At 36.0% G+C, this 27786-nt stretch overlaps 1 protein-coding gene across 8 annotated transcripts; it reads left to right on the top strand.

The window, feature by feature from the left end:
• LOC117567663 (protein kinase C, brain isozyme) lies at nt 1-27772 on the top strand. Of its 8 annotated transcripts, XM_034247781.2 has the most exons (16): nt 3630-3761; nt 5063-5571; nt 7097-7123; nt 11432-11463; nt 11529-11608; nt 12575-12689; nt 21875-22003; nt 22701-22857; nt 22923-23271; nt 23338-23511; nt 23571-23662; nt 23743-23944; nt 24792-24980; nt 25043-25183; nt 25251-25391; nt 26138-27772. In XM_034247781.2, exons 2-16 carry the CDS (start codon nt 5366-5368, stop codon nt 26147-26149), a joined length of 2046 nt encoding a protein of 681 aa, XP_034103672.1. In that variant the 5' UTR covers nt 3630-3761; nt 5063-5365; the 3' UTR covers nt 26150-27772. The 8 variants fall into 8 exon arrangements, with proteins under 8 accessions (XP_051859777.1, XP_034103673.1, XP_034103676.1 ...); XM_052003817.1 differs by lacking the exons at nt 3630-3761; nt 26138-27772 and adding an exon at nt 1-326 and having other exon boundaries at nt 25251-25780; XM_034247782.2 differs by lacking the exons at nt 12575-12689; nt 26138-27772 and adding an exon at nt 17881-17992 and having other exon boundaries at nt 3628-3761; nt 25251-25780.
• Nucleotides 27773-27786: the final 14 nt, after the last annotated feature.

The raw sequence follows: 27786 nt of genomic DNA, 5'->3' as shown, positions 1-27786 counted from the left end.
ACAGTGGCCCAATCGTCGTCGTCGTCGTCATCGTGGTCGTTGTCGAGTTTGTTCGTCGTCCGTTCATCGTAACCGTCGAACCGAACCGGTGTGGCCTGTCATAACAAATCGACAAAAAGAGACGCTGACGCAAACAGCGACCGTGACTGCGACTGCGACTGAGACGCAGACGCAGACGCTAAAGCAGACTGCGAAGCTCATCGCTGGCGGCTGTGAAGATCACAGCGACTGACCAGCGTTCGTTTTTATGGCACAGACAGACTTGAATTGTATCTGTATCTGAACGATACGAAGTGGCATCGGGGCACCATCAACAGATAGACGACGTACGTAAACAAAAGTGGGGCAACGTGTGGTGTGTGTTTTTTTGATGCGGTTCGCGCTCTCGTTAAGTGCTTTTTATAACGGCTACCGGTAAAGCATCGATCCATCTGCGATCGATGATTGATTCGATTCCGAGGCAAATTGCTGGAACATTTGTTGCATGCTGCCGCACTGCGAATGTTACATATTTAATTAAATGTCTGTCGACTCTCTTTTTCTGGGTGTTTGTGTATAATTTGCTCAGCATCAATTGACAAAGCGGCAAAAACCTAACAAAAGAATTCAATTTATTCGCGTAAATTCAATTAATCCCACAGTCGCTACATTGACACACCTAACGTATATACTAAAATGAATAAATAACCACAATCTGATTCGACTCAAATCTATTTATTGCAATAAACAAACATAAACACGAATTTAATCAATAATCACATGATAAGTGGTAAACCAATGAAAAATGTGCAAGTTATTCTAACCATTCATGCAAGGCAAATTAAACTATGTTATTTCTATTATCGCTATTCGTTGCTTTGATTGTCCTAATTGTATCAATTTGTTCTCTATGCGGGTGTGTGTGCACATGTGTTCGTGTGTGTGTGTGTGTGTCTCAGTCAGGCCTACGACCGCATTCAAGTGATGATTATTTCTCCAAAATATTTGTTGTGCGTGTAAAATTTATATTAATTACTCTGCCGGAATTTCTGCCACCAATTATCTTGTTAACATTTTATGCCTCGTTCTCTTTTTGTGTGTGCGAGCATTTATAATTTTGTTATTCGCATTTGTGTAGTTGCATTTACATGCTGAAATAAATTTATTGCCAAACGCAAACAGTAATTAGCAAATTGTTTTTATCAGGTGCACAAATGACGTCACATACGAAATACTGTTTTATTCATTATATTTTCGCCGTATTCGCAGAAACAATATGTTTGCATTGTGTTGATCAGCGAGAGATGTTTGCATAGTTTTTTTTCGATTATTTTAGAATATGATCAATAAAGAAATTAGTTTGAACTTTTCGAACTGCCCTCGATTTTGAGATTCATTTCTTCCATAAAAGCACAACTTGAATTGGGTCAAAGAGTTGTGTTTACAATGCTGTATTCAAAAAAACCCAAAACCTTATGCAAATGATATTCAAATTTTATGGTAATTTAAAGAGATTGAAGAAGTGAAAGGTTTAACTCAAATTCAGATCAACAAAGCTAACTTTTTCACCACTTTCACTTTCAAGTTTGCTAGAGCTTTGTGTAATTTTCGATTTGAGGATTTTCCAAGTGCCATCGGAAGTCCTTGAACTATCAATCCATTGTGCATACATGCAGAATGAGATGAAACATGTGACAGCAATTCGAATACTTAATTCAAGCACTCATCACATTCTAAATGGGTTTTAATTGGCTTGCGGCTTTTATTGAAATTTATTACTACATCAACATGCTCAGCATTCCTGTTTTTCGAAAGATTTTACGTACTCTTCCTCTTCTCGTTACATTAACAAAATACTTTATAATGCCAACTGTAAGTGCAAACAATTTATCCAGCATGAAATCAAAATCCATTAGCAAGAAAATGATTACCACAACATTTAAGTCACAAATTACAATTTGCATATGCATATCGAGTATGTGCGTGTGTGTTGTGACTTTCTGTGTGTGCATAGTTTATGAGTTTTATACAAATATTTGGCGTTTTTATTAGAGTTTATCGCAACGAACCGAGCAAAACAATCTGAGCAACTGACCCAAACTCTATGTAGAAACCCACAGCACAAAAAAAAACCAAAAATATTTTGATTATTTATGGTCTATGCTGCTCTTTATATCTACAACTTGTAGATATTTCCATTTCTATCTGGGTGTAGAATACATGCATAAATAATTATTGCATTAGCCACAAAAGTTTTGCCGTTACTCAGTGCTCCACAGCCGAAACGTGACACTTTGCTATCAGATTTTGCACTTGGGTGCTAATAAAAAACACGAAACACCTGAAGGTTGCGGTTGTGGCACGTAAATACACACAGTTAACAGCGTCGTAAATACAAGTGAGTTGCAGTTACCCGTTGATAATCAGACCAGCCCAACAATTGCAGCAGCACTCGAAAAGGCAATTGCTTAGCCAGTTTTTAATAAATTGTGTTAACCATCCGGTCTTTAATAACTGATTTCAACTAATTTACCAATTGGGTAGCTTAGCAAAGCTGCTAGAGAGAGTTACATTTTTTTGGTTTGCAAATAATAATCCATTGCTAATTTCACTTATCTAATGATTAGCAATCGAAGTGTATTTCATCATTAATTAAATATAATCCAATGCTAAAAATAATTCAGTGCTAAATTCACTTAACCAATGATTAGCAATCGATGTGTATTTAATGATTAATTTTGTTAGTTGTTATATATAACACATTATCGATAAAGAAGCTCAGTTCGTTATGAATATAAGTAAAAATACTTTTCGGGGTTTCAAATGTAAGAGTTTCAAAGATATTTCCGGTATTGGTTTATCGGTATTTTTGGTTAAAACAAAAGCAAGCTCTGAATTGACTTTGAAAATATTATCCGAACTCGGAGCCATCGATACGAACCACTCGATTCTAGTTTAAGAATTTCATTCATATTCTTTTGATAGCCCAAATAACGTCACAACTCCAGAAAACATGTGTTACTTATTTATAGACAGAAATTCAGTTGCTGAAAGAGTTTCAGTCAAGTGCATTTCAATTTTGGTACCTTGATTTTCGCAAAATAATTGCATAATTTCAACTATTTTCATTTAATGATTTATTTTAGTAGCTATTGAAAGAGCTTCAGCCAAGGGTATATGAAGTTCGGTAGCTTGTGTTTTATATAATTTGTAGCAAAACGAATTGATATTTATGTGTGTGGTTGTATTTAAAAGTGACTTGAGCACTTCCCAAACAGCTCTCATATGCATTTATGAGCTTAATTGAGCAGCGCGACGCGAGGCAGACAGCGAAAAAAACACGCAGCGCGGCATTAACACGTTTCGGCCAATTGCCACAAGCATCGTCAATTAGCGGTTAAATGATGCTAACGCGATCATCGTCATCGGCAGCAGCATCACCGTTCGCCAGTCAAAGTCAACGTTTGTGGTCGTCGTATGGAAATTAGCAGGCTCGCAGACGCATGACATAAGTATAACAGTTGGCTGCGTATACGTAATTTCGTAGAGCGCGAGCTTACAGCTGGCTGTTAGTTAACAGAGACGGCGACATGCTCAAAAGCTCGCTATGGAAAATGGCAAACAGAGCACAAAATGGCCGCCTGTGGCATTAGAACGCGTTTGTAACTCGAGCGAAGCGCACGTGCTGTGAACAAAACTCGTGTCAGCAGCAGTTGAAGTGGACACAACAGAGAGCATAAAAAGAGGCGCCCCTACAACTTTAACTGGGGCCAACAACAAGTGTGTGTTTTCAACCTCTCGAAGCTCAGTCTCTATCTCTCGTTCTCTCTCTTTCTTTCGATGTGTGTATATGTGTGTGTGTGAGTGCGTGTATTTATGTGTTTTTGTGGCAAAACTCACCACGTTGATACAACTAAGGGGGACACACACACACAGAGTGTTGTGCCTTTCATTTTGTGCTTTTTACAACGTGTGAAAATATTTGCACATTCACAACATCTTGGCCACTACGCGAGGGCGGTCGCTCCTCTTGGAATTTCAGCGCGAAGTGCGAGTTGCGAGCCATGAAGTGAGAGTGAGAGTGAGAGTGAAAGAAACAGAGAAAGAGAGAGGGAGAGGGCGAGTGCTAACGAAAGTAAACAAACAGCGACACGTCGCGTGCAAACAGAAAGAGAATCAAAACCAAAACAGCAACTCGAAAATTTGTCAACTGCCAAAAATAAGCTGAAGCGAAACGAAATGCAAACACGAATAATTACAGCAGAATTTACAGATCCATTTATTGTTTTCTGAAACTGTTGCTTGCCATTGGAACATGTACACTCACACACACACTGACACACTGACACACACACACACACACACTAACACTTGCTCACTTGGTGGCAGGCGTGCATATGTTAACATATTTCCCTGACCGCCTGTAAATTCAATATAAACTTTATAGATTTTTTACTGTGCGAGCACATACACAGCAGGGTGGCATTTGTAGTGGGGGTTGTGGGAGGGGGTTGTGTGGGCAGCTACTTAGCGCTGAAGCGACGGAACGTGTCTATTTAAACGAACGAAATTGGCAATGCAAAAAAAAAAACAAATAACATAAAAAAATAAAAAACATAAAAACAAAATTAAATTAATAAGAATCGAATTATTTTCGCTTTTTTATTTGCACACGCGAGCTAAACGAAAACAAAACGATATAAAATAATAATATTCATTTTCAATCACAAGCAATAAAAAAATGTAATGAAAGCAACAATGAAAATGATTACGTTGTTGTTTCAAGCAGTTAATGAACTGAACTCTAATTAAAATTAAAAGAAATTGAATGAAACTGTCTTGTTTTGTGGTTGTTTGTCAATCTTCAAGTTATGAATTTCGTTCGCCGATAAATTAAAAATCTTGTGTAAAATGTCAAAAGGCGAACAACATAAATACATGAAATTAAACGCATATATTTGTGTGATATATGTAGATTTAAGTGCCTTGTGTCGTTTCGTTATTCGTTTCGCACAAACTCGACCAAGTATCTCATTTGCATTTTAATCAATGTAAGCAAAATATAATTACCTTATATCTCCAGTTTCTGGTGCGGTTCCGAAGAGCAAACAAAAGCATTAAGCATTTTGCCAGTCATTTAAAAATCAATACTAAAACAGACAAAAAAAGCCAAAGAAATTCAAAACAACAACAACAACAACAAGTGAACAAAGCAGCCAAGAATCAAATGAAGCAACAACTAAAGCAACAGCAAATAACACGAAATACAACAACAACAGCAGCAACAATACGACGACGACAACAAATTAAATAATCTGTGCAATTTGCAAAATACAACAACTAAATAAACAACAACAGCTACTACAAAGCGAAGTGCAACAACAACATGTCGGAGAGCAGCGATAATAATGGCGAACAGCAAAGCCAGGGCCAAGGGGCGGAGGGCGAGGCCGTGGGTGAGAATAAAATGAAGTCGCGTCTGCGTAAAGGAGCCTTGAAGAAGAAAAACGTCTTCAATGTCAAGGATCATTGTTTCATCGCACGTTTCTTTAAGCAGCCCACATTCTGCTCGCACTGCAAGGACTTTATATGGTGAGTAAACTAGACGTTTGTTCAATGCTTTCGCTATTCTAGTTTTAGTTGCGCCTTAGAAATAATCAAACAACCTATTTGCACATTAAGCTATGGCTCATCATTTGCCAACAACTATTTAATTAAAGGATTATTGCTAAGATGAGCACACACAGATTTTCATTTATGGTGTAGTTCTTTAGTAAAAATCCTAAAGTAAAGAAAAATTTAAGCATTAGCTTGAGATGGAAATTTAAATTTTGAATTTATTTAAATTCATTTCTAATTCTTATAAAATAAATTAGATTTATATACATTCGCTATACTAGTTTTGGTTGCGTCTTAGAAATAATCAAAGAACTTATTTTCATTTTAATCCATGTCTCATCATTTGCATGCAACTTTTTAATTAATGGATTATTGCTAAGCTAAGCGTACTCAGCTTTTCATTTACTATACTATATAGCAAATCCTTACAACCTCTGCAGTAATAAACCTTAAAGTAAAGAACAATTTCAACTTACCTTGAGATTAATATTGAAATTTATTTAAATTAATTTCTATACTTTATAAAAAACACATTTTTGTTCTATGCTTTTGATATTGTAGTTTTAGTTATATTCTAGAAATAATCAAATAACTGTTTAAATTATTAAGACAAGGCTCTTCATTTGCATACGACTTTTTAATTAAAGGATTATTATCAAGCTAAGCATGTAGTAAATGCTTACAAGCTCTTTAGTGAATAATCCTTAAGTAAAGAAGAATTCAAACTTTAGCTTGAGATAGAAATTAAAATTGAAATTGAAATTGCATTTAAATTCATTTCTATACCCTATAATTTCATTGAATACTCTTTAACTTTCGGAAAACCTTGTGGCTTTCCGAAAATTCGAAAGAATTTGCGATATTTTTTAAGCCCGTTGCTAAGTCTACTTGATATTGTGGAAATTATGTTTCATGTGCAGCGCTTGTGGCACTTGTGGGTCTTAACGCAGTGTGACTGCAGAATTGGCCACATAACTAAGCCGCCTGCAAAGCGGGCAAAGCAGCAATCGATATTTTGTCTATCGACACAACATTGCAGCAAAACACAAAAAAACACACAAGCCAACAACAAGCTAATGACATTGCAATGGAACTTAAAATTCACAAGCCAAAGCAAGCGACAAGAACAAGAGCAAGAGCAAGTATTGGGGAACTGCTCGTGTATAACATTTAATTTTGGTAAAACCCGCTCTAGAAATCTTGCTTAATCCAATGTTATGCCTACCAAAAACAAGGCAAATATAAATGTTGGCATACTCGTATTTCCCTCTGTTCCTGGTCCTCGCTTATGTCCCAAACTTGTGGATTATAAACCAATCTCATGCGCATTAGGCACACCGTAGAGTTTTTGGGTCAGCTCAGTTCATTTTCTCGACTCCATTTGGATTATGTTGACACTGCAAGACCTCAGCTAATATTTGCGTAGTATGCCAGAGAATCAACAAAATTATACGCGACACTCTTTTACGCAATATGTTAATTCTTTTGGTTCTTACAGCGGCTATCAATCGGGATATGCGTGGATGTAGGTATTCTTCAAGTATATCTAATACTGACTTGTAGAATCATTCATAATTATCATAGACAAGTTATTAAATCGAGGGATTATAATATACAGAAGCGTGCATTATCATTTTAATTGACATTTTCTAATAATTTGTCAGCTTCATTTAAAATGCATAGTTTGGCCAGTCCATCGAAATATACTTATGTCAACAGCTTTGGCTTAATTAATTCACATTTAAAATGCACAGAGAACAACAAAATACTCTGAAATGCTTGACCCAAGCAGAGAGCTAACAGTTTAAAGCTATATAGCATGAATGTGACATGAAAATTAATTGGAAAATTGCTCAGTAAATAGCAGAGCACATGTCAACAAGTCTATTGGAGTTTTGGCCCAAAGTGTCCGAACAGTCGGACAGACTTTGGGTGTGACGTTAATCATTATTGTTGTTCTTATTGTTATATATACATTTAGCTTAAGCTCTTAGCTAATTGCTACAAAACAGTGTTTTGGACAATAATTAATTTAATTACTGCTTAAAGTGCGATTCTGACAATCGAGTATGGCTAAAAAATGAGACTTGAAAAGTAACTGAGCCATGTGAAAATACTTTTAGATACGAGTCAAGTTTGCCAACAGATACAATTCGAGGCATTGATTGAGATACAGATATAGATAAGCGGCTGGCACTGCAGCGTTTCACAATGTTGTTGTTGCTATTGGTCACATTGTGTACGCCTCTTTTGGCCAGCAGCTAATTAACAACTTCACCTCAACTCAGCCGGGCTCTTAATTAATAGTGTTGGTTCTTTGGGTGCACACGTCACAAAAGGCGTTGCAAGCACGTAGCCAACGCAACGCAACGCTCGCAACGCAAAGCAAAGTGAGGCGCCACAGGATCCAAACACGATGGGGTTGCAAATATGCGAGCTGCGATGATACAGCTGTGTCAGGTGGCTTCTCGCTTCTTCCCGCTCGCTTTGTGTCTACACCTCAACCAACCCACTGCCCACGTGGGCAAATGTTTCGTGTAGCAAGCAAGTCGTGGCTGGCGGCGCGTTTATGGCATATCATTTGCATAACAACGCCCAACGAAATGTGGTGCCTCTGACAAATTTTGAAATACCAGCTTCTTTGAGATACTTAAGTATCTTCTGTTAAATGCAGTGAAACTTGTGCTACTTTCTTACATAACTGTAGAAACAGATTAAGCTAAGTATTTGCTATGACAGCTTAAAATTAGCTTATATATACTAGATGGTGAAGGATATAACTCGAATATATATTTAAATGCCATAATAAAAGTCGTCAAGTTTCAACTGGATTCTTTAAGTTTATTACACTACGTATAAATATTATTTCAAAAGCAAAAGCAATATTATTAAGAAAGCTAAAATCAAGTTTATAACATAATAGACAATCCTCTTTTTATTAGTCTAATTAATATCTTAGTTTATAGATTACCGCTTTGAAAGGAATTAGATTAAGCAAAGTATTTGCTATGACAGCTTATAATAATTATATTTTATGGTATATTAAAGTGCCAATTTTAAAAGTGGTCGAATTTTTAGTCGATTATCTAAGTCAATAATAGTGTGAAGAAGCCAAAAAATTATACTCAAAAAGTTTGAATTTTAATGAATTCAATATTCAAAGATTATTTTTAAAGCAAAAGCAATATTACAAGTTTTAATAATAAGACCCCTTTCACTTAGTCTTTCTAAAATTAAGGCCGCTCGTCTGTCGAGATCATTAATTACAAGTTAAATCTCAGACTTTTCAACTATATTTTATTTTGGTTAATTAATTTAAATTATGAAAAATGAATATAAGATGAATTTCAGTTTTTGTATACCCGTTACATATAGGGTAAAGAGGTATTATAACCTTATGTCTGATGCACTCTGTGGTATATTTTGAATGCAGAACTATGTATATTTATATGAAAAATATAAGATTTGGTGTATTTTAGTATTGTTGGTATATGCATTTTGTATATTTTAAAAATAATACCGCTCTGTCTTGCTTTTGTTAAAAAATGGGTATCGGGTATCTCATTTTCTTACTAGTTTCTAATGAGGGCCAACGAAACTTTAACTATTATTATAGTTGAAATCTATCTGTTCGAACGAAAACTGTTGCAGATTCCGAATATATATACTATTACTCCCTCAACAATATAATTTTGACAAATCTAATAGACTCCGTCTATTATTTTGTAAAATAAAGACTCTAATTAGAAGATAAAAACAACTTAAAACATTTTTAAGCTACACTCCATGAAAACTAAGCCACAAAAGCATATATTCAAATTATTAGACTGCCGCCAAATTGCAGTTGTATTGATATTTTTCTTAGCTGCATCTGAGAGAATCTTTACTGTATTTCTAATTACTTGAAATCAGTGAACAAGTTTCATGTATGAGTCACGAGCATGTTAAGTATTTTATCTGTGCAACTTTTTAACTTAATCTTAAATCTCTTGCGTGCGTTTTTACTTTTTTCGTGGTTGCGTGTTAAATTGACTCTCCTTGCCAACATTTTTATTTTCCGTTTCTTTCATTTTAATTTCATCCATTTAAATTTGCAGCATATAATTTTTTTTTTACTTATTTTCGCCACGCTTGACATGCGCTGAAAACCCGAGCGGCGAAAATGCGCTTAATTAAAAATTGAAAAAAAAAACACAAAAAGAAAATGCGGAAAAAATGGAAATACTGAGAAAATTAACAACAACAAAAATAGTGTAGCCTAACTACAGGCGCGGCGCATGGAAATTTCATTTTTAGTTCATTTAATACGCAAGCAAAACTAAAATGAAATGCAAATCTAGTAAACAAAAAGAATCATAAAATGTGCAAACTGTAAGCGAAACCAACGAAATGTGATTGAAACCAATTTGTAAATAACAAACCGTCTAAAACTATGCAATTTGATTGTAATTTTCAATTTGAATGCCAAATCAATGTTGCCAAATCGAATAATCTCAATTGACAAATAAGCAATGATATTAACTATATACATTGATATTAACTATATGCGTTTTGCATTCAATTTAATTTCGTAATGTTATGCATTAAAAATGCCAAGCGGAATAACAAATATTGTAATGGCAATTTACGTGGCCCGATTTCAGTTTACTCGGGGGCATGTCGCACAGTCGATAAGCGGCTTGTGGTCAAGGCATTTATGGCTTATATGGAATATGCCTAATATGACTACGCTCGTTGTATTCATATGGCACGTAAGCCACAACCCGGCTACCAACCCGACAACAACTGGACCATGCAACGTAACGCTTAAGCTGAAAAGTAGGCAATATAAATAAGTTAACACACACACACTCACACATACACAAGGCAAATGTGTGTGATGGCTGAAAAAGTTGGCTGAGTCAATGACAACATGACGGGAAATGTTTTGCATTGCAAATTCGTTCGTCACAGTACAACTTTTGTATATATAATTAAATTGAAAATCGTTTATTTCTTAAAGTATTGTTCAGTTGTTCTATTTTCACTTAATTTGAAAGATATTGGACTGACATAGTTTGAATTTTATGAAAATGATTAAATTGAAAGAGATAATCTTCATTTATTTATTCGTATAATTTATATTTTTATTTATTTTGAAGCTATTTTTTCCTAACCAATAAAAAAAAAATGAGAAAGCTACAGTCAATACAGTCGAAAACATTGCGGTATTATACTACAAATATACCAAATTAATATAATATAAAATACTAAATTATACTGAAGGCTATAATTGGTATATACATAGGTTATTATTATTATTACTCTTACATTAAGAATACCACAGAGTACAAAATCTGCCAATTTGTTCTCCAAAAACACAAAGTCCCGACTGTAGCAGCCGTTTTTTCCATCTCATACAATGATGATAAGTACTGTACTTAATATTGTAATTACTAATATAGAATTTTTGTATTTATATATTAATTTATAATTTAAAAAATAATTATCACCTAATAAAAAACAGAAGCTCAACGCCATCCTTACTTATGTTTATCTTTATTAACCCTTTTTTTTAATACAGTGACCGTTTCTTGAAAATTATAATTACAATTTATTTATACAAGAAAATGGTGTTTATTGTTGATTTAAAAATTTGAACGATCCTTTTTTTTGACGCGAGTAACGTTTGTTGAAAAGGTTTCTTACATTCACATTCGGTTCTGCTTGAATAGGCTGTCTGTCATTAAAAATAATTTGGGTGGGATACTTGTTCACGACGACCCTGAGCAGTGCTTGCATTGCCCAAGGGGTTGACCTTTAACTAATTTGTTTTCGATTTGACATTTTATAGGGGCTTCGGCAAGCAAGGATTCCAGTGTCAAGGTATGTAAAGACATCGGATTAAAACACAGAGCATCTAACTAAAGTGAGTCTAACTCTTTTTGCAGTTTGCTCCTATGTGGTGCACAAGCGGTGCCATGAATACGTCACCTTCATATGCCCAGGCAAGGATAAGGGCATCGATTCCGTAAGTATTCCCTTGTCATATATACCTACTACACAGAGTTAGTCAACCTAGAGTCAATAACTAAATATTTAGCTGTAGCCTTAAGCGCCGACTTCAGCATTTTCAAGAGAACGAAACAAAATTCAATTTATTTGGTTGCCCAAATTTTCTGTTGTGTTGCGCTGTCACTTCAAGGTTTCTTTTTGCGGAAATGCTTAAAGCTTTCCTTTAATATATCCACATTTTTCGACCGCCCCTGCCACGCTGACGACAGTCCTGTCAGCTTTGCTCTTGGCTTATAAATGTGTCATTTTGGCTTTTTAGCATACCACGATTTTCATATTACCTGAGCTTCAATGCTGTCAAGCCAAAATGTGTGTGTGCTCTGATTAAACTTATATTTATTTATGCAGAAGATGCCAAGTATTTATCATATGCGTACTGAATATAAATAATAAATAAATATTTGTACGCAGGTGGAGTTATTTTTTGATATATTTAAAAAAATAAAATACCATTTTGTTTAGTTAGATCTTAAATAAACTGTAAAATAGTTTAATATTTATTGAAGTGGCACTGTAAAACTTTAAATATTTAATATGATTATTTCATTTAAGATGATATTATAATATCACTATATGAGTAACTAAATACTTTGACTTGAAAATGCCGTAAGCAGCCGTTGAATAGTTTAAGTAATCACTTAGAATAAATAACTATTTAAAAGAAAACAGAATACATTAAAGATAATATCACAATTTCAAATGTAAAACTGTAGTGTTAAACTTGGTTATGCTTTATGTCATCGAGCAATGTTTTATCGTCTTCATTGTGATCTGTTTATTTATCATAAATTGTATTTTGTATTTTCATGAACCAAACAAAAAATACTATCAAATTCTCATCGCTCACCAAAAAAAATAAAACGTAATTGTGGCACGCATTCAAAATTTAACAAACAAACAAAAAACAAAATCGAAACCGCAGGATTCACCAAAAACTCAGCACCACTTCGAACCATTCACATACGCAGGACCCACATTCTGTGACCATTGTGGTTCCCTGTTGTATGGCATATACCATCAGGGTCTCAAATGTTCAGGTAAAGTCGTTCAACTTTCAACTAGCCTTTATGTCCCCGCTCTTTTTCTATCTCTCTATCTCTCTCTTTCTATCTATCTATCTGCCCCTCTCTGCTGTTGTACATTACGTTCTCCCTTCTTTTACTCCTCTTAAGAAATACTATTTATTAATGCTATGTTGGCTAATCACTGTTGGGCCTTAATCTATTGCTATTTGCTTACAACCCTTTTAAACCCTTTTTAACTTTGACAATCTAAACCTTTTCCTACCCAAACTAGCGTGTTTATAAGTATGTGTGTGTGGATGAGAGTATGGGTGAAGTTAAACATAAAATTTTAAAACAATTTGCGCCATAAATTAAATGCTCTTAAAGGGACAACGCCGCAGCTGAAAAAGAAAGAAAAACCAAGAAAAAGGTGCAGGCACAAAACTTAATTAACAAGAGTTATAAATATATATTGTATGTTATATATACTTATGTTCGAACAAGAATATAACATTCTTTAACATGTAATTACCCGTGTATATACCCATTAAATATATTGTAACATATCTCTGGCTAACTTCATGTGTTTCGTAAATGTTCCCATTTTGAAAGTTTTCGTTTTTTGTTGGCACATACCCAGAATTTATATACTCCTCCCTCCCCACGCCTGCACTCCCCAACAACGTCGTTGAACCAACAAGCCAATGGGCAGCCGGTTCATTTGCAGAATTATGCACACGATAGCACTGAACCTGGAGTAAGCACTCTACCCCTTTAAATATTGAATATGCTATGTGATACAGCCTTATATACTCGTATCTAATTTGTCTAAACTTCTTTAGCCATGATATAATTAAAATTTTAATGTTTGTACAGGCCGCTTGAGAATGCTGTGGAAGCCATCAGATAAGAGGCTACTAGCTACTATCCACCCAAATCTTAGTGAGACGTACTAAAATGAGCTTTTGTTCGGCTTCCATGCAGCACAAATATTTAATGCACTTTCTGTTTTCGTCGCACAAATTTAATGTTTTAACCAACTCGTCTACTCTAGTGGCGACTCAAAACACACGAATGCGAGAGAAATTTCTGAAATTTTCAAGACAAAATAAATTTGCGATATTAATTAATGCTATTTAATTTGTCAGCATCCAAAATTTCAGTGAGGCCGTTTAATAATTATGTGCCTAAGTTTGACGCGGAAAAATTGTGAAAATAGTTAATGGTCACACTGAAATTATTTTTATAATATTTTTGTGCTAATATCAAATATCGATATAATTTTCTGCCTATTTCTGTCTTGCTGGCAATTTATAAACGAACTCAGGAAACCATTTTCAAGGTCTTTTATTTTTAATTAAGTTCTGCATAAACAAACGTGATATATTTTGACTGAAAATCTTTCTTTCATGCGAAAAGTGTACCATAAACACTTGACTGAAAATAAGCTTTAAATTTCAGCAATAACTTCTCGAGTTACTAGTATTCTGATAATTACATTTCTTGGAACTTGAAAGAAATACAAGTCAATTAAAAAATATATTTAGAATTAATTTCGACTTTTTGTGACACTTTGAATTCTAAGCTTTATCGAGAACTTAAAATAGAACCCTCGCACATGTGTTTGTTTACCGAAAGCTGAAAGTTGAGGTTGAGGATGCAATTTAGTAGAGCTCTTAAGTGCTATGTGCTGCCGAGGCCAACTGGCAACACATTGTCTGTGCTAGAAAAAATCAAGGAAAATCGATGGGGAAATATGTGTGTTAGAGACGATGTGACGTCGAGCCATGGCAACTTTGCATACTTTGCAGCGCGTTTTCTTGTTTTGTTAATCAGCGCGAAGGCAAATGTGAGCGTAAATACAAGTTTTCTACGAAGCAGAACACTCAAACAACGCATAACAAAAAGAAGTTCAACTCGTGGGTGTGTTGGTGGCATTTCATCATAAATTTAAATACACTTGCAACACGTGTCTGATAAGTAAGCGCAATGCCGCAACTGTGCGGCTTCCCGCCCACATTTGCAGCTCACAATGAACACAATGTTATCAATTATGGTTCTCGTCGCCATACCGTCTGCCCCCTGCCACCTGCCCCCTGCACTCAGGCCTCAACCCTGAACCCTCGAGAGCCAAGCACATATGGCGTACAGGGCGTATGAGTGTTGTTTTTTTTCTTCTTCTGTAATACAATCCAAGTGCTTAAGTGTTGCCTTTGACATGTTTGAATCGCTTGTGATTGCAGATAACTTCGACAACTGCTTTGAGGACGTAGAAGTTCTCTAGACGTCCTGCTACTTTTACGATTTGTGGTATTGTTGTTAGAAATCGGATCAAATATACATTTTATTTGTTACGACTGGCAACTGGCGACTGGCACAGATAGACTGTGTGAGATACTCGTATAAAGCAATCAATTTAGCAATGGTCGACTGCTCACGCACCTGTTGGGGCCACAGAGCAATTTTTCAAGTGTTTGCCAACTTTTTTTTTTTTGTTTCTATCGGTTTGGCAATCATTTCGAATTTAAGCAAAAAATTCTTTTTGTAGGCGGCACAAGTTTGAATTTACTCCATTTGAGAAATCTCAGTTCATTGTTGCCAAGTCAATTTGTGCATTTTATTGCGTATATATGGATAGATGTACATACACATATATGTATGTGTTTGATTGAGTCGATGTCGATGTGTGTGTGTTAATTTATGTTCGCTTTGCACGAGCGGAAATTGAAAACGAAATTAGTTTGCAGTTCTGCTATTTGATTTACTTGATTGGCTCGTCTCATCTGTGCATCTAATTCAAATAAAATGTGTGATTATGCGACTAGGCGATGTAGTGTGAGTGTGTGTGTGTGTCTCACATCTATTTTATCCCCACCCACACATATAGACACAGACACAGCAGACACTCTGCGATACGCTCCTTATCAAGCTGGCTGTCATAATAAATGACACGGCAATTTATAAATGCAGCCCCAACTGCCAGCTGCCAACTCCTGGCCACGTTATCAGGACATCAGTTGTTAATATGATTCCACTTATATTATACGACTATGTCGCATACGTTTTATATGTCTACGCGCATGAATTACTGAAAATGAGTACTCCGAAATGGAGTTGGAAAATTGCTGGCTGGCAAAGATATGCTGATAGAGCACAGAGCGAACCCCCAACGAGGACGAGGACGACGACGGCGATGACGAAACATTCTAAGAGTGAGCGGTGTCTACAGTAAAGAGGCGACAAATTTGTTAAGTGACAACAGAAAATGCCAAAATGTACAAAAGAAGTCGTGACAAATTGTTGCAAATATTTTTGAATTTTCGTTTTAATGCTCTGTGGCACGTGGCAAAAGGAGCAGAGACCAACGTGCCACACACACAGTCTCTCCTCTTGGACGTTTTTTAATAAAATTGTTGTTTTTATATGTGAGCGACTGACACAGCAAATATAACTGGGGGATAAGTAAAAGTGTCACAATATCAGACTGACCCAATGTTGGATAAGTCGCAACATTAGACAAGCTTAAGAAATATTTAAATTTTGCGCAGTTATTCCAAAGTTTATAGAAATTATAAAATCTCGCCATACTGTGCGCTTGGCGTTTGGGGAATCTTAATGGAAAAATGATGTTGTTCGCCCTTAGAAGTTGTTTGCTAAATTTTGGCTGGTTGTTTGTGCTGCTCAAGTGCAAAAAATAGCTGTCGAAACTTTGCAACGCGCAACATCCGAGTGGCACGTGGCAGTTAACACCACCTGTCGCTGCTGCATTTGGGGCAAATTTTACAGCCAAGGTTGCACCCATACACAAGCACACATACACACACACACACGAGAACTCAAATACAATCGCAGAGCAATTGGCAATTCAATTTCACCTTCAAACAACTTGCAACACTGCACTACATTTAGTGCAAGCGCAAATACGCAAACACAAAAACCGAAACCCAAACCCAAACACAAATACAAATACAGACACCCTCACACACACACACTCTCTCAGCCTTGGGCAACACTTTTTGTGTGTCTTTGTAGTTGGGCCGCACTCTTCCCTTTGCCTTGCCCGCCAAAAGGCAATGCCAGCCACAAAGCAAGGACACCCCAAAAGCGATCTGCCCCCATCTCTGTCCACAACATGTTTTCTTTGTTGGCGTGTGTGCTTTTGCTCTTGAGTTTTGCTCTTGGATCGACTCTATTTTGTATGTGTGTGCGTGTGTGTGTGTGTGGGTGTCTCGGCCCTGCCAGATACTCGTCCATATTAACGGCTGAGCATCACTGCAAGCAAGAGCGACAGCCAAATGATGCTCATGCATGCGCATAATATGCTGCCCATACATTCATAGATATTCTCGTGTGTGTGTCCTTGCCCACTTTAAGAAAGCTGCCTTGGAAAACTAATACTAGCAAAGGCACAACTAACTGCGTCTGTGTGTGAGCGACTTTGGCACTGATGATGAGTTCAAGGCTCTGGCATTGCGAGTTCAACATCAGATAGCGATATACTAAACTTAAGCATGCCCTGTAAACATCTGCTGCTAACATGTTGCATCAGCTTAGCCTGTTCTTAACTGCTCAACTTTGCAGGGTATAAATAAGCCTTTCGTACAATATTTCCTTGGCCTTGTGCAGCACTGCGTGTATGTGTTCGTCTTTTTTGTCGCTTATGTATCTTTGCACGGATTAGACAACAATTGTCTGTTCTTGTTGAGCCTTCAAGGAAAAATAAAATGATGTTCGATGTACCCAATGAAGCATTAAAGCATAAGCTTCAAGTCCTGCAACTGTCCATTTTGTAGAAGTGTGTTTAAATTTCAAGACAAACCGAATTAAATTAAATGTTTTAATTTTTTGCTAAAGTAACGCCAGAAACGAAACATTTCTTTGAAACATTTGTACAATAAAATACTCAATTTTTTACCTGCACTTTTAACCTGCCCTCATGCACATACCCATAACCAAACCCATATCTCCATTTCCATATCCATATGCACTCTCAACCTCTCTCCCATATTCATTTTGCTGAAAGAAAATTTATATATTGTCGTGATTCATTTATCACAAATAATTCACAAAGAAAGTTTTGCAATGTATTTTTTTTGCTTGGATGTGTTTTTATTACTTAGACGTTTAATTGTGCAAATGCTTTAGTGTTTAATGTGTTACGCGTTCATAGCGAAAAACTTGCGTTAATTTTCCATTAGCTCTCTCCAACTGTTCCAATTCTCAGGCACACCAGATGCCACACAAATGGCACAACGTTGCCTTCCTATCGCCGATGTTTTGCGATCATTGCGGCTCGCTCTTGCACGGCATCACACACAAGGGTCTTAAGTGTCGAGGTAATGGTTAACAGACTGATCGATTGAGAAACACAAAGGACAGTCCCTAACTCTCGCCCACATAGTATAGTCTCTCTCTGTCTTTTTTTGCGTGGCTTTTTATGTGTTTTTGTATGTATTGAATCTAATGGCGTGTGCGTTTCATATTATATCAAAGAATTCATTAAGTGCATAATATTGTCGCAGGTAAACCAAGAAAACAAGCATGCGATAAATTTATACGACACATATTATCGATAGCGAAATTATGTATATCGATTGACATAATTTAGTATTTTTATTATTATGTACACACTGAAAAGAGAAAGGAACTATTTGAAAAAATATGTCAAGTGAAACACTTTGTAAAATTTACAATAAGCTTTAATTTCTAAATGAAAGAAAGCCTCCAATTAAATGACAACTAGTCAAAATACATTAGTTGGACTTTTGTTACAACTATAACTATTCAACAATTAAATTTTTTTTATTGTCTCTAATAAATTATAAATAGATTACATACAATATTAATAACATTTTAATTCAATTTAATTTATAATTTATATTTGTTTTTGGCATTTGACTAGCAATTTAATCAAGTGTTATACTTAAAATGGCACTCTTCAATTTGATTAACATCCAAAACAATCGCCTTGTGATGTCTTGCGGTTGAGTTCTCTTTTTGGATGGTTGCAATTTACAATTTGCAACGCTTTGTTTTAACTCAAGTGCACACTTGTCTCGCGCATTGTGTGTTGTAGTGTGTGTGTGTGTGTGTGTGTGAAGTGTGTGTTTAGTTGTACAAGTATGCGTTGCACTGTGAGATATACTTGAGCCCATGTTTTTGTTCTTGTTCTCGTTCTTGGTGTTATTGTTATTGTTGCCATTGTTGACAAGTAGACGACTTTTCCGCTAACCTCTCGCGTTTCTCATGCGTTTTCCGTTTGTCTATTTGCTTGCACTTTACAGTTTACAGTTTGTTAATATGTATAAGAAATGTTTGTATTCACATTTTCAGATGCATTCGAAAATTAACGCTAGACACCGCTAATTATACGATTTAGGATTGCAATGTTTATTATTTTTGTCATCAAAGGCATTTAATTATATTACTTACTTTCCGCTACTCTTTCTCGGTTTTGTTTTTGGTACTGTTGTCTTTTTCTTTGATTGTTAAGAGTTTTTACTTTGCTTTGGTTTTTACTTTGACGAAAAAGTGCGCAATTTTCCAAGTCATTTGTTTGAAGTCGCAAATTGCCGCCTTTAATATCCGGCTTGGCCCTTGGCAAACAAATAATTTACTTACGCCTCATTGCCTCGGCCAGGCAAACAAGGCAGCATAACCACAATAACAACAAACAATAGATAAATAGACCACTTCACCCATTCACACACATACACCCAAAAACACATACACAGAAGGACACAACACACAGAGAGACAGGCCAAAAAACAAATATGAAATGGCCGACGAGCAAACAGATTGCGAATGGAAATGTAAATGTGGCAACAAAAAATCCTCCAACAAAGAGGCTCAACCACAACCGGATGTGCGTGTCGCAATGTCTATGTGTTTGTGTGTGTCTGTGTGAGTGTATGCTTCTGTGCATGGGTGTGTGTAATTGTCATTATCGAGCGACAATTTCATGTTCGCGTATACACAAATGTGTGTGTTAGTTGTTTCAGTCTGTTCAATAATGATTGCAATTCTATTGCAATGCTGTTTACTATGCGCTGCAGCAATAACCAGATCCGACCAATTTGAATATACATTTTTTGACAAGACTAGCGAATATCAATATTCAGAGTATTATTATTATTAAAATTATGCATTATTCCTATAGTGCTTTGTGACTAAAATAAAAGGGTAATCACATTTTTTGAGTAATCGAAATCAAGTAGATGAGAATAAATTTAATGATAATTTTTATTATACATTACTACGAAAAATATTGCGAACTATCTTTAGAAAAGAAAATTGAATAAATCTGTGGAATTAACAGGGTTATTATCATTATACATTTTTAAAAATGCATCAGCTAATAATGTTCCTTTTGTTAAACATATTTAGTGCAATAAATTAAAGTCATAAAATATAGTTCAAAAACTTTGTTAAAACCAAAATAAGCCTGAAAACTTGTACACAACTATCATCCACCTGACTTGCCTGGCTTAAGTATAAAATTCCCTCCATTTCGTTAATATTAACGTATAATACATAGAGTCGGTTACATAAGCTTGCATATGGAGCTACATAAATAAATAATTTTACGCAAAAAAGCAGAACACACAAAACTGGGCCACATAATGAAAACACACGCACACACACACACTCACTTTCATTTACACTTGTTGTTGTTGTTTTTGTGTAACATAATGCGGCACGCAAAGGGAAAACCTTTTCTTTTCTACTCTTTATTTGCTTGTTTTTTCGTTGTGTTTTGTGTTGTTTTTGGTGCGCTGCAAAAAAAGCTTCTTTCATATTTTCATTAAACACAAAACACAAACAGCCCAACTGACCAGCCTGCCACGCCCACAGCCCACAGTTTGCCCTGAGCCCTGTCCAATGTGCTTGTGGACATCAAAAAATGATTACTTTTTCCATGTGTTGCGAGCAACAAGCGAAAATTTCAAATGTTACGTATACGGCACATGTGCCGTGCGTCCAATGACGTTGCTGCAGAACTTCACAGGGCAATGTGAAGGGGATGGGGAAGCGGAACGAAGAAAGGGGATGGGACTTTAGGATTGTGTCCAAATGGTCAAAGCAATTTTACACATGAGCAAAGCGACAGAAGAAAGCAAAATAAACAAACAAAGGAAAAGCCGCCATGAAATCAAGCCAATGATGCAACGCCGCAGGACCAAACCGTGATGATGATGATGACCGGTGGAAACGGACTCAATGAAGTGAACAGCAGCCAATAACGAATTCAATGCAAGCAGAGCAAATTCATCAGTTTCAACAGTTTTTAATTGAAAACCTATTGACTTTTAATAATACGTCTTCAGTTGGCAATTCTGTTACTCGAACCACATTTACAATTAATAGCTGGCAATGCTGAATATTCTGCGTTGCCTTCAAAACGAATTACAATTTCATTTGCAATAATTTCCAATTGAATACTTTTCTCCGTGCTTCGCTCCTGTGCCAACTCCTGCTCACATGTCAGCGGCATATGCGACTCAAACTGTGCAACAGTTTTTGCGGCGCGCTGCGGTTCATTTCCTATTGGTGCTGCTGCTGTTGCTGTTGCTACCAAATTGATTGCGATTGCAGTTGACATCGCAAATTGGGCGTTGATTTGTATCTAGCGCTGGGTGGATATGTACTTTGTATGTGCCATCTGTGTGGGATTGTGGGCTTGGCTGGGCTCCGCTTGGCTTGAAGAAGGCAAAATGAATAGAATTGCCGTTTGGTAATATTGGAGTCGGGTGAGTTTATTGGATTGTCGTGCTGATTGATAACCAAACGCAGCTGTTTGCCGAGTCTGTCAAGTAAGCGACACTTTTTGCTCGTCTCTCTTCCCACTGCAGTGGCGGGGTAAGTACTTGAGGCACATCAAAACTCACTTTGTATGCGTGCCATGTCGCGTGTCCTGTGTGTTATATTTATATACTGCAATGTGTGTGTCTGAGTGAGAGTGTGTGTATTTGTGCGTACGTTTATCCCTGCTTTCTATCACTTTACCCACATATTGCCCCACCAACAACAAAAGAGAAACACTTTCAATCTATGCCAAAAACTTTCTCTGGCACAAATCCAAACCTCCGGCCTCCCACAGAGTTGCCTGCCCATCTATTTCAATGATTGCCAAGTGGCCACTAACAAGCGACTTATATTTATTCCACTACGTGACATCTGACCTGACCCGACCGGACACAACCATGGCGCTTATTTAGCATGCGATATGAATGTTCATGCCCGCTGCAAGGAGAACGTGCCCAGCCTTTGCGGCTGTGATCATACTGAGCGACGGGGTCGCATCAATCTGGAGATAAATGTCAAAGAGAATCTACTCACCGTTCAGAGTAAGTACGGCATAATGCCCACTTCAATTCAATGCGTATTACGGTCAACACAGCTCTTAACTTGTTACACAAACTTTCCATTCCTTTCCTTGTCATGCCTTTCTCCACTGAAATACTCGCATACCACTGTAAAGCGCTTAAGTTTCAACCAAATACCATTGCCATAAGCCTCCAACTCCGAAGTTTACGAACGAAATTTACACACATATACCAAAAAAAAAAAAATAAATAAAAATGCAAGTCGAACTTTTTCAACAAGGCGCTTAAAATGTTCAAGTTGTTTTCCATTGTGTTAGGCTTTAAACAAAATTCTACATTTTGGAAAGGAATGTTCCGACTTTAAGCTAGTTAGAAGGAGAAGGAATTAATCTAAAATTTACTTTGCATTTTTCCCACATTTTTAAATACAAATGTATTTGTTATGCAACGTGCAAGAAAATATTTAAAATTCAAGTCGTTGCATCAACACTGGCAAACTGCTTTTGCTTCTTAGTCATCCATAAAGAAAACATAATTTTTAAGACCACATAATGAATAAGCCACTGCAGTAGCAAGACAAAAGCCTGGGAAATATGTTAAGTGAAGGCGAGCACAAAAGCAATAACAAACAATGGCCAAGCTAATTCCTTGGCAACTTTCATACAATTGCGTTCGTCTTTGGCTGAGATGCTGAAAACTTATATTTGCATCGTTGCAGTCAAGGAAGGGCGTAATCTCATACCAATGGACCCCAACGGACTTAGCGATCCGTACGTGAAGGTGAAGCTGATACCAGATGACAAGGATCAGTCCAAGAAGAAGACGCGCACAATCAAGGCGTGTTTGAATCCTGTCTGGAATGAGACCATCAGCTAGTAAGTTCAAAAAGGAGAATTGAAGAATTTAAAAAGAATAATACGAAACTTCGATAACATTGTAGTGACCTCAAGCCAGAGGATAAGGATCGACGCATTCTGATCGAGGTGTGGGACTGGGATCGCACTTCACGCAATGATTTTATGGGCGCCTTGTCGTTTGGCATTTCGGAGATTATCAAGAATCCAACCAACGGCTGGTTCAAGCTACTCACCCAAGAGGAGGGCGAATACTACAATGTGCCCTGCGCGGATGACCAACAGGATTTGCTGAAGCTGAAGCAGAAGCCATCGCAAAAGAAGCAGCCGGTGATGCGCTGCGACACTCATACGCACTCACAGTCCAAAAAGGACATGATACGTGCCACAGACTTTAATTTCATCAAGGTCCTAGGCAAGGGATCCTTTGGCAAGGTAATCGACACATCACATCACAAGCTCAATAGTGTTTGCTTAAATGTATTTGATGGAATGTTGCAGGTACTGCTAGCAGAGCGCAAGGGTAGCGAGGAGCTCTACGCCATTAAGATACTCAAGAAGGATGTGATTATCCAGGACGATGATGTGGAATGCACGATGATTGAGAAGCGTGTGCTGGCGCTGGGCGAGAAGCCGCCGTTCCTTGTCCAGCTGCATTCCTGTTTTCAGACAATGGTGCGTATACGTAATCATGCAAGATAATACGCTCATTTACACTTGTATCACGTATATAGGACCGCCTATTCTTTGTCATGGAATATGTGAACGGCGGCGATTTGATGTTTCAAATACAACAATTTGGCAAATTCAAGGAACCAGTCGCCGTGTAAGTAAACACTTTCTAACAATTTGGAAAAACAGACACGTAATAACACGAGTATACTATATTATTTTATGTGTCGATAGTTTCTATGCTGCCGAAATAGCTGCGGGTCTATTTTATCTGCACGCCAAGGGCATCCTCTACAGAGATCTCAAACTGGATAATGTCCTGCTCGACGCCGATGGACATGTGAAAATTGCCGACTTTGGCATGTGCAAAGAGAACATAATGGGCGAGAAGACGACCAAAACATTCTGCGGAACACCCGACTACATTGCACCCGAAGTGAGTGATTTTTATGTCCGCCACTCGTAGCGGAAGAAGCGTATTATAAATTTGTGCCTGCAAGAAATGTGTGTAAAAGGCAGAAGAATGTTTCTCCAACCCTACAAATTATTATTATCAGCGTCATCAGCCGACGCGATATAGCCATGTCTGTCCGTTCGTACGAACGCGTAGATTTCATCTATAAGAGGTGAAGGCATAATTTTCATCAGTACTTGTTATTTTTGCACTCAGATCAAATTTATTTTAGAATTTTGTCACGCCCACTTTCGCCCCAAAAATCGAATCACAAGCGTAATTTTGGAACTACATTATATGATTGCTAAGATTTTGGTTGTGATCAGATAAAAGTTCTAAACGTCATTTGAGAAATACTTTCGTATGAGCAAAAACGCCTACTTACTACGGGTTTTAGTTGCCTTGGCTGACAATCTTGAAAATTTTGCAGCCTATGGTGTATTTTGAATGTATAAATATACCACATATGGGTTTTTGGTATATTTTTAGTATTATTGTGGTGTATTAATTCGGTATATTTTAAATTAATACCACACAGTTTTGCGTTTATTCGAGCACACTTGACTGTAGCTTTCTTAGTTGTTTTGTATGGTAAAAAAGACCTACTGCAATTCGGTTATTTTGTACTGTATGGTATATTTTGAATTTAGAACTATGTATATCGATATACGAAACATAGCTTTCGGTAGTATTTTTGGTATACTTTTAGAATATGGTTTTATTGAAAATGGGTTGCGAGTATCTCATAGTTAATCACACTCGATCGTAGCTTTCTGACGTCTTATTTACTTCATTGAAAACTTATTGAAACTTCTTTGTCTTTTCTTAGATAATACTTTATCAACCCTATGGTAAGTCTGTGGATTGGTGGGCTTATGGTGTGCTGCTTTATGAGATGCTGGTTGGACAGCCACCATTTGACGGCGAGGACGAAGAGGAGTTATTTGCGGCCATAACAGATCACAATGTTTCCTACCCGAAGAGTCTAAGCAAGGAAGCCAAGGAGGCGTGCAAAGGCGTAAGTAGAATAAGAAATTTTCTACTTTCAATGTGCTTATTTAAATAAATATTCCCTTGCAGTTCCTAACAAAGCAGCCCAATAAGCGACTGGGTTGTGGCTCTTCAGGTGAAGAAGATGTGCGTCTGCATCCATTTTTCCGACGCATCGATTGGGAGAAGATTGAGAATCGCGAAGTGCAGCCTCCATTCAAGCCGAAAATTGTAAATAATTAAGAAAGCCTTAAACTAAACTTCGAAGCAATTAACTTTTCTATCATTTACATTACAGAAACACCGAAAGGATGTGTCCAATTTTGACAAGCAATTCACATCAGAGAAAACAGACTTGACGCCAACGGATAAAGTATTTATGATGAACCTGGATCAATCGGAATTTGTTGGCTTCTCCTACGTGAATCCGGAATACATTGTGAGCCCATAAGCAGTAGCAGTAAAAGCTAACGAATAATTTTAATTGGGCATTGAAATTACCCAGCGAGTTGTGTCATCAGTTGATATTAAGTGTTAATTCAAAAGACATTTGTTAGCTCATGTTTATTTAGTTTATATCTTGTTGTTATCTATGCTAAATGAAAGCAATAATATTGTCTTAAGCTTTATTTAGTGCTTATTTAATTATATACAACTAATTTTTAGAAATTCATGAGTACTTTAAGTTAACAAACCGCAGTATCTAAATTTAGTTGCATATTTCAATGTCACTGTTAAGCAATTCTCCACGTTGAAACAGCAACTCGAAGCCAAAAAAAGCAACAAAACAAAACAAAAAAAAAAAACAAAAAAGAATAAACTATGGAATAAAAACTTTTGTTTTATATACCATTACCCAACGCTTTTCTCTGCTTTCAACATTCACTACAAGTTGTAAAACTTTTCCTTGCACTTTGCCTTTTTTCATTTTCATATTTCAATTTTCCTGGCCCATTTGACAACTTTCTCTCACGATAAATCCAAACTCTCGGATTCAGCAAGTATTAAATTTGTGCTAAATTATTTATATGCATACTAATATTAGTCCATAATATAATAAAAGGGAAGTAATTTTTAGCAAAACATCTGAATGTTATCTCACACATTGAATACATAGAAAAATTATAAACTCACTCCGTTGAATTAGATAATCTATAAATCTCTGAATACACTATATATTTTTAGCCAAAGCACTAAGCAACAAACGTTGAACTCAATCTCAGCAAATAGATGAATACAAATACCTTACAAAAGAATTCTACGATTCGGGTCAGAGTTGTAACGTTGTTCGATTATAATGTTGGCCCCTGCATTATCATCAAATCGAAATATACGTTTCACTATGTTGAGAAGGAAAATTTCACAAACCTAATATCAAAAATATCTTTGCATAATTTTTCACAAATATTTCAAGTGTTCTTGAGTCAACAAATAATATTAAAACATCCTTTTATGTGTGCTTATGATTATATTATATGAATATTCATTATTCGGAAACATTTTTAATTCACATAAAAGTTTTATTTCTTAGCAGTATGTATAAGCCGAATATATAGCGAAAGGAATATATGATCGGCATAGAGTCTCAATGTACCATAATAAAAATAAACAAAAAACACGTAGCAAACAGATTGCATAGCAATAAGTTAAAGCTATAATGTCTAAGTTTAGTCTATTAGTAAATAACGATATCAAAAGGAAGAAAGATGATAATGTCAAAGATAAATTATTGCTATTAACTGCGCCAGAAGTGTAGCTTTCTAAAGTACTTACTTATAGGTGGAAGGAAATATACCCATTGTCTTTGTTTTGACACTTTAGTACCTATCAAAAATTAGATGCTAAAACTACTGTTAAACAATGAGAAAAGACAATCTACTATAAGCACATGAAATACCTTGAGTTACACAAACTAAACAAAAAAACAAAGAAAAGTAAACAGAGCAACAGTTAAATGAAATAAAATTCAAACTTAACATTTTTGGTAGCGCAACCTAAGCTAAGCTTTTGTGCCTCTTATAGTTATCTTTCTTTCAGCAAGCGTAAGAAATTCTGAACTCTGAAATTTAACTTTAAAAAGAATAATACAAAATACAAGAAAATTGTAACTTACATATTTAATAAATATTACATAATACGTATAGAATTTAATCAACTGATATCTCTGTAGCCAAGCTATGTGCTAAAAAGTAGGGCACAAAAACCGATAGATTGAAACTAAACTAAACTTAACTAAACAAAATGATAAAAGCAAAAGGAAGATAAGGAAAATATAGTATGAATTTGATGAAAATCTAAAGTAATTTGACACATATTTATATAAAAGATGTATAACTCCGAACTTGAAGCATTTAAATCATTTATTTCATAGCAAAATGATGCGTCGAAATATTATGATAAATGAAATCAAATATTCATATATACGTATTGTAAGCTAAATAAAAAATAACATAACATAATATGATACTATTTTAATTTGATATAAACTAATTTTGTGACTACTTATGACTACGACGAGTACCACTAAAAGTTCAAGTTCAACAGATTGTATTTGCTCGTATATTGACCTAAAATATGAATATAATATATTTAATATGACGATTAATATGCATATGTATGTGTGTGTAGTACGAATATAAGATGATTGATTACTTTAATGAATTTGATGGTAACAAAACAAAATTTCCAAGTCTGTTCAAATATTGAAAATATTTACGCATTAAATCTAAAATTACAACTAAACTTAATATTAAAGTTTAGATAAAATTAATTTTACTATTGAACTATACAAATCGCATATTTATTATTGACATATACATATAAAAACCAAATAT

The sequence above is a fragment of the Drosophila albomicans genome, chromosome 3 (genome assembly GCF_009650485.2).
Source record: "Drosophila albomicans strain 15112-1751.03 chromosome 3, ASM965048v2, whole genome shotgun sequence".
NCBI lineage: Eukaryota > Metazoa > Arthropoda > Insecta > Diptera > Drosophilidae > Drosophila > Drosophila albomicans.
The sequence above is the reverse complement of the archived record's forward strand: the minus strand, read 5'-3'. Positions and strand labels throughout refer to the sequence as shown.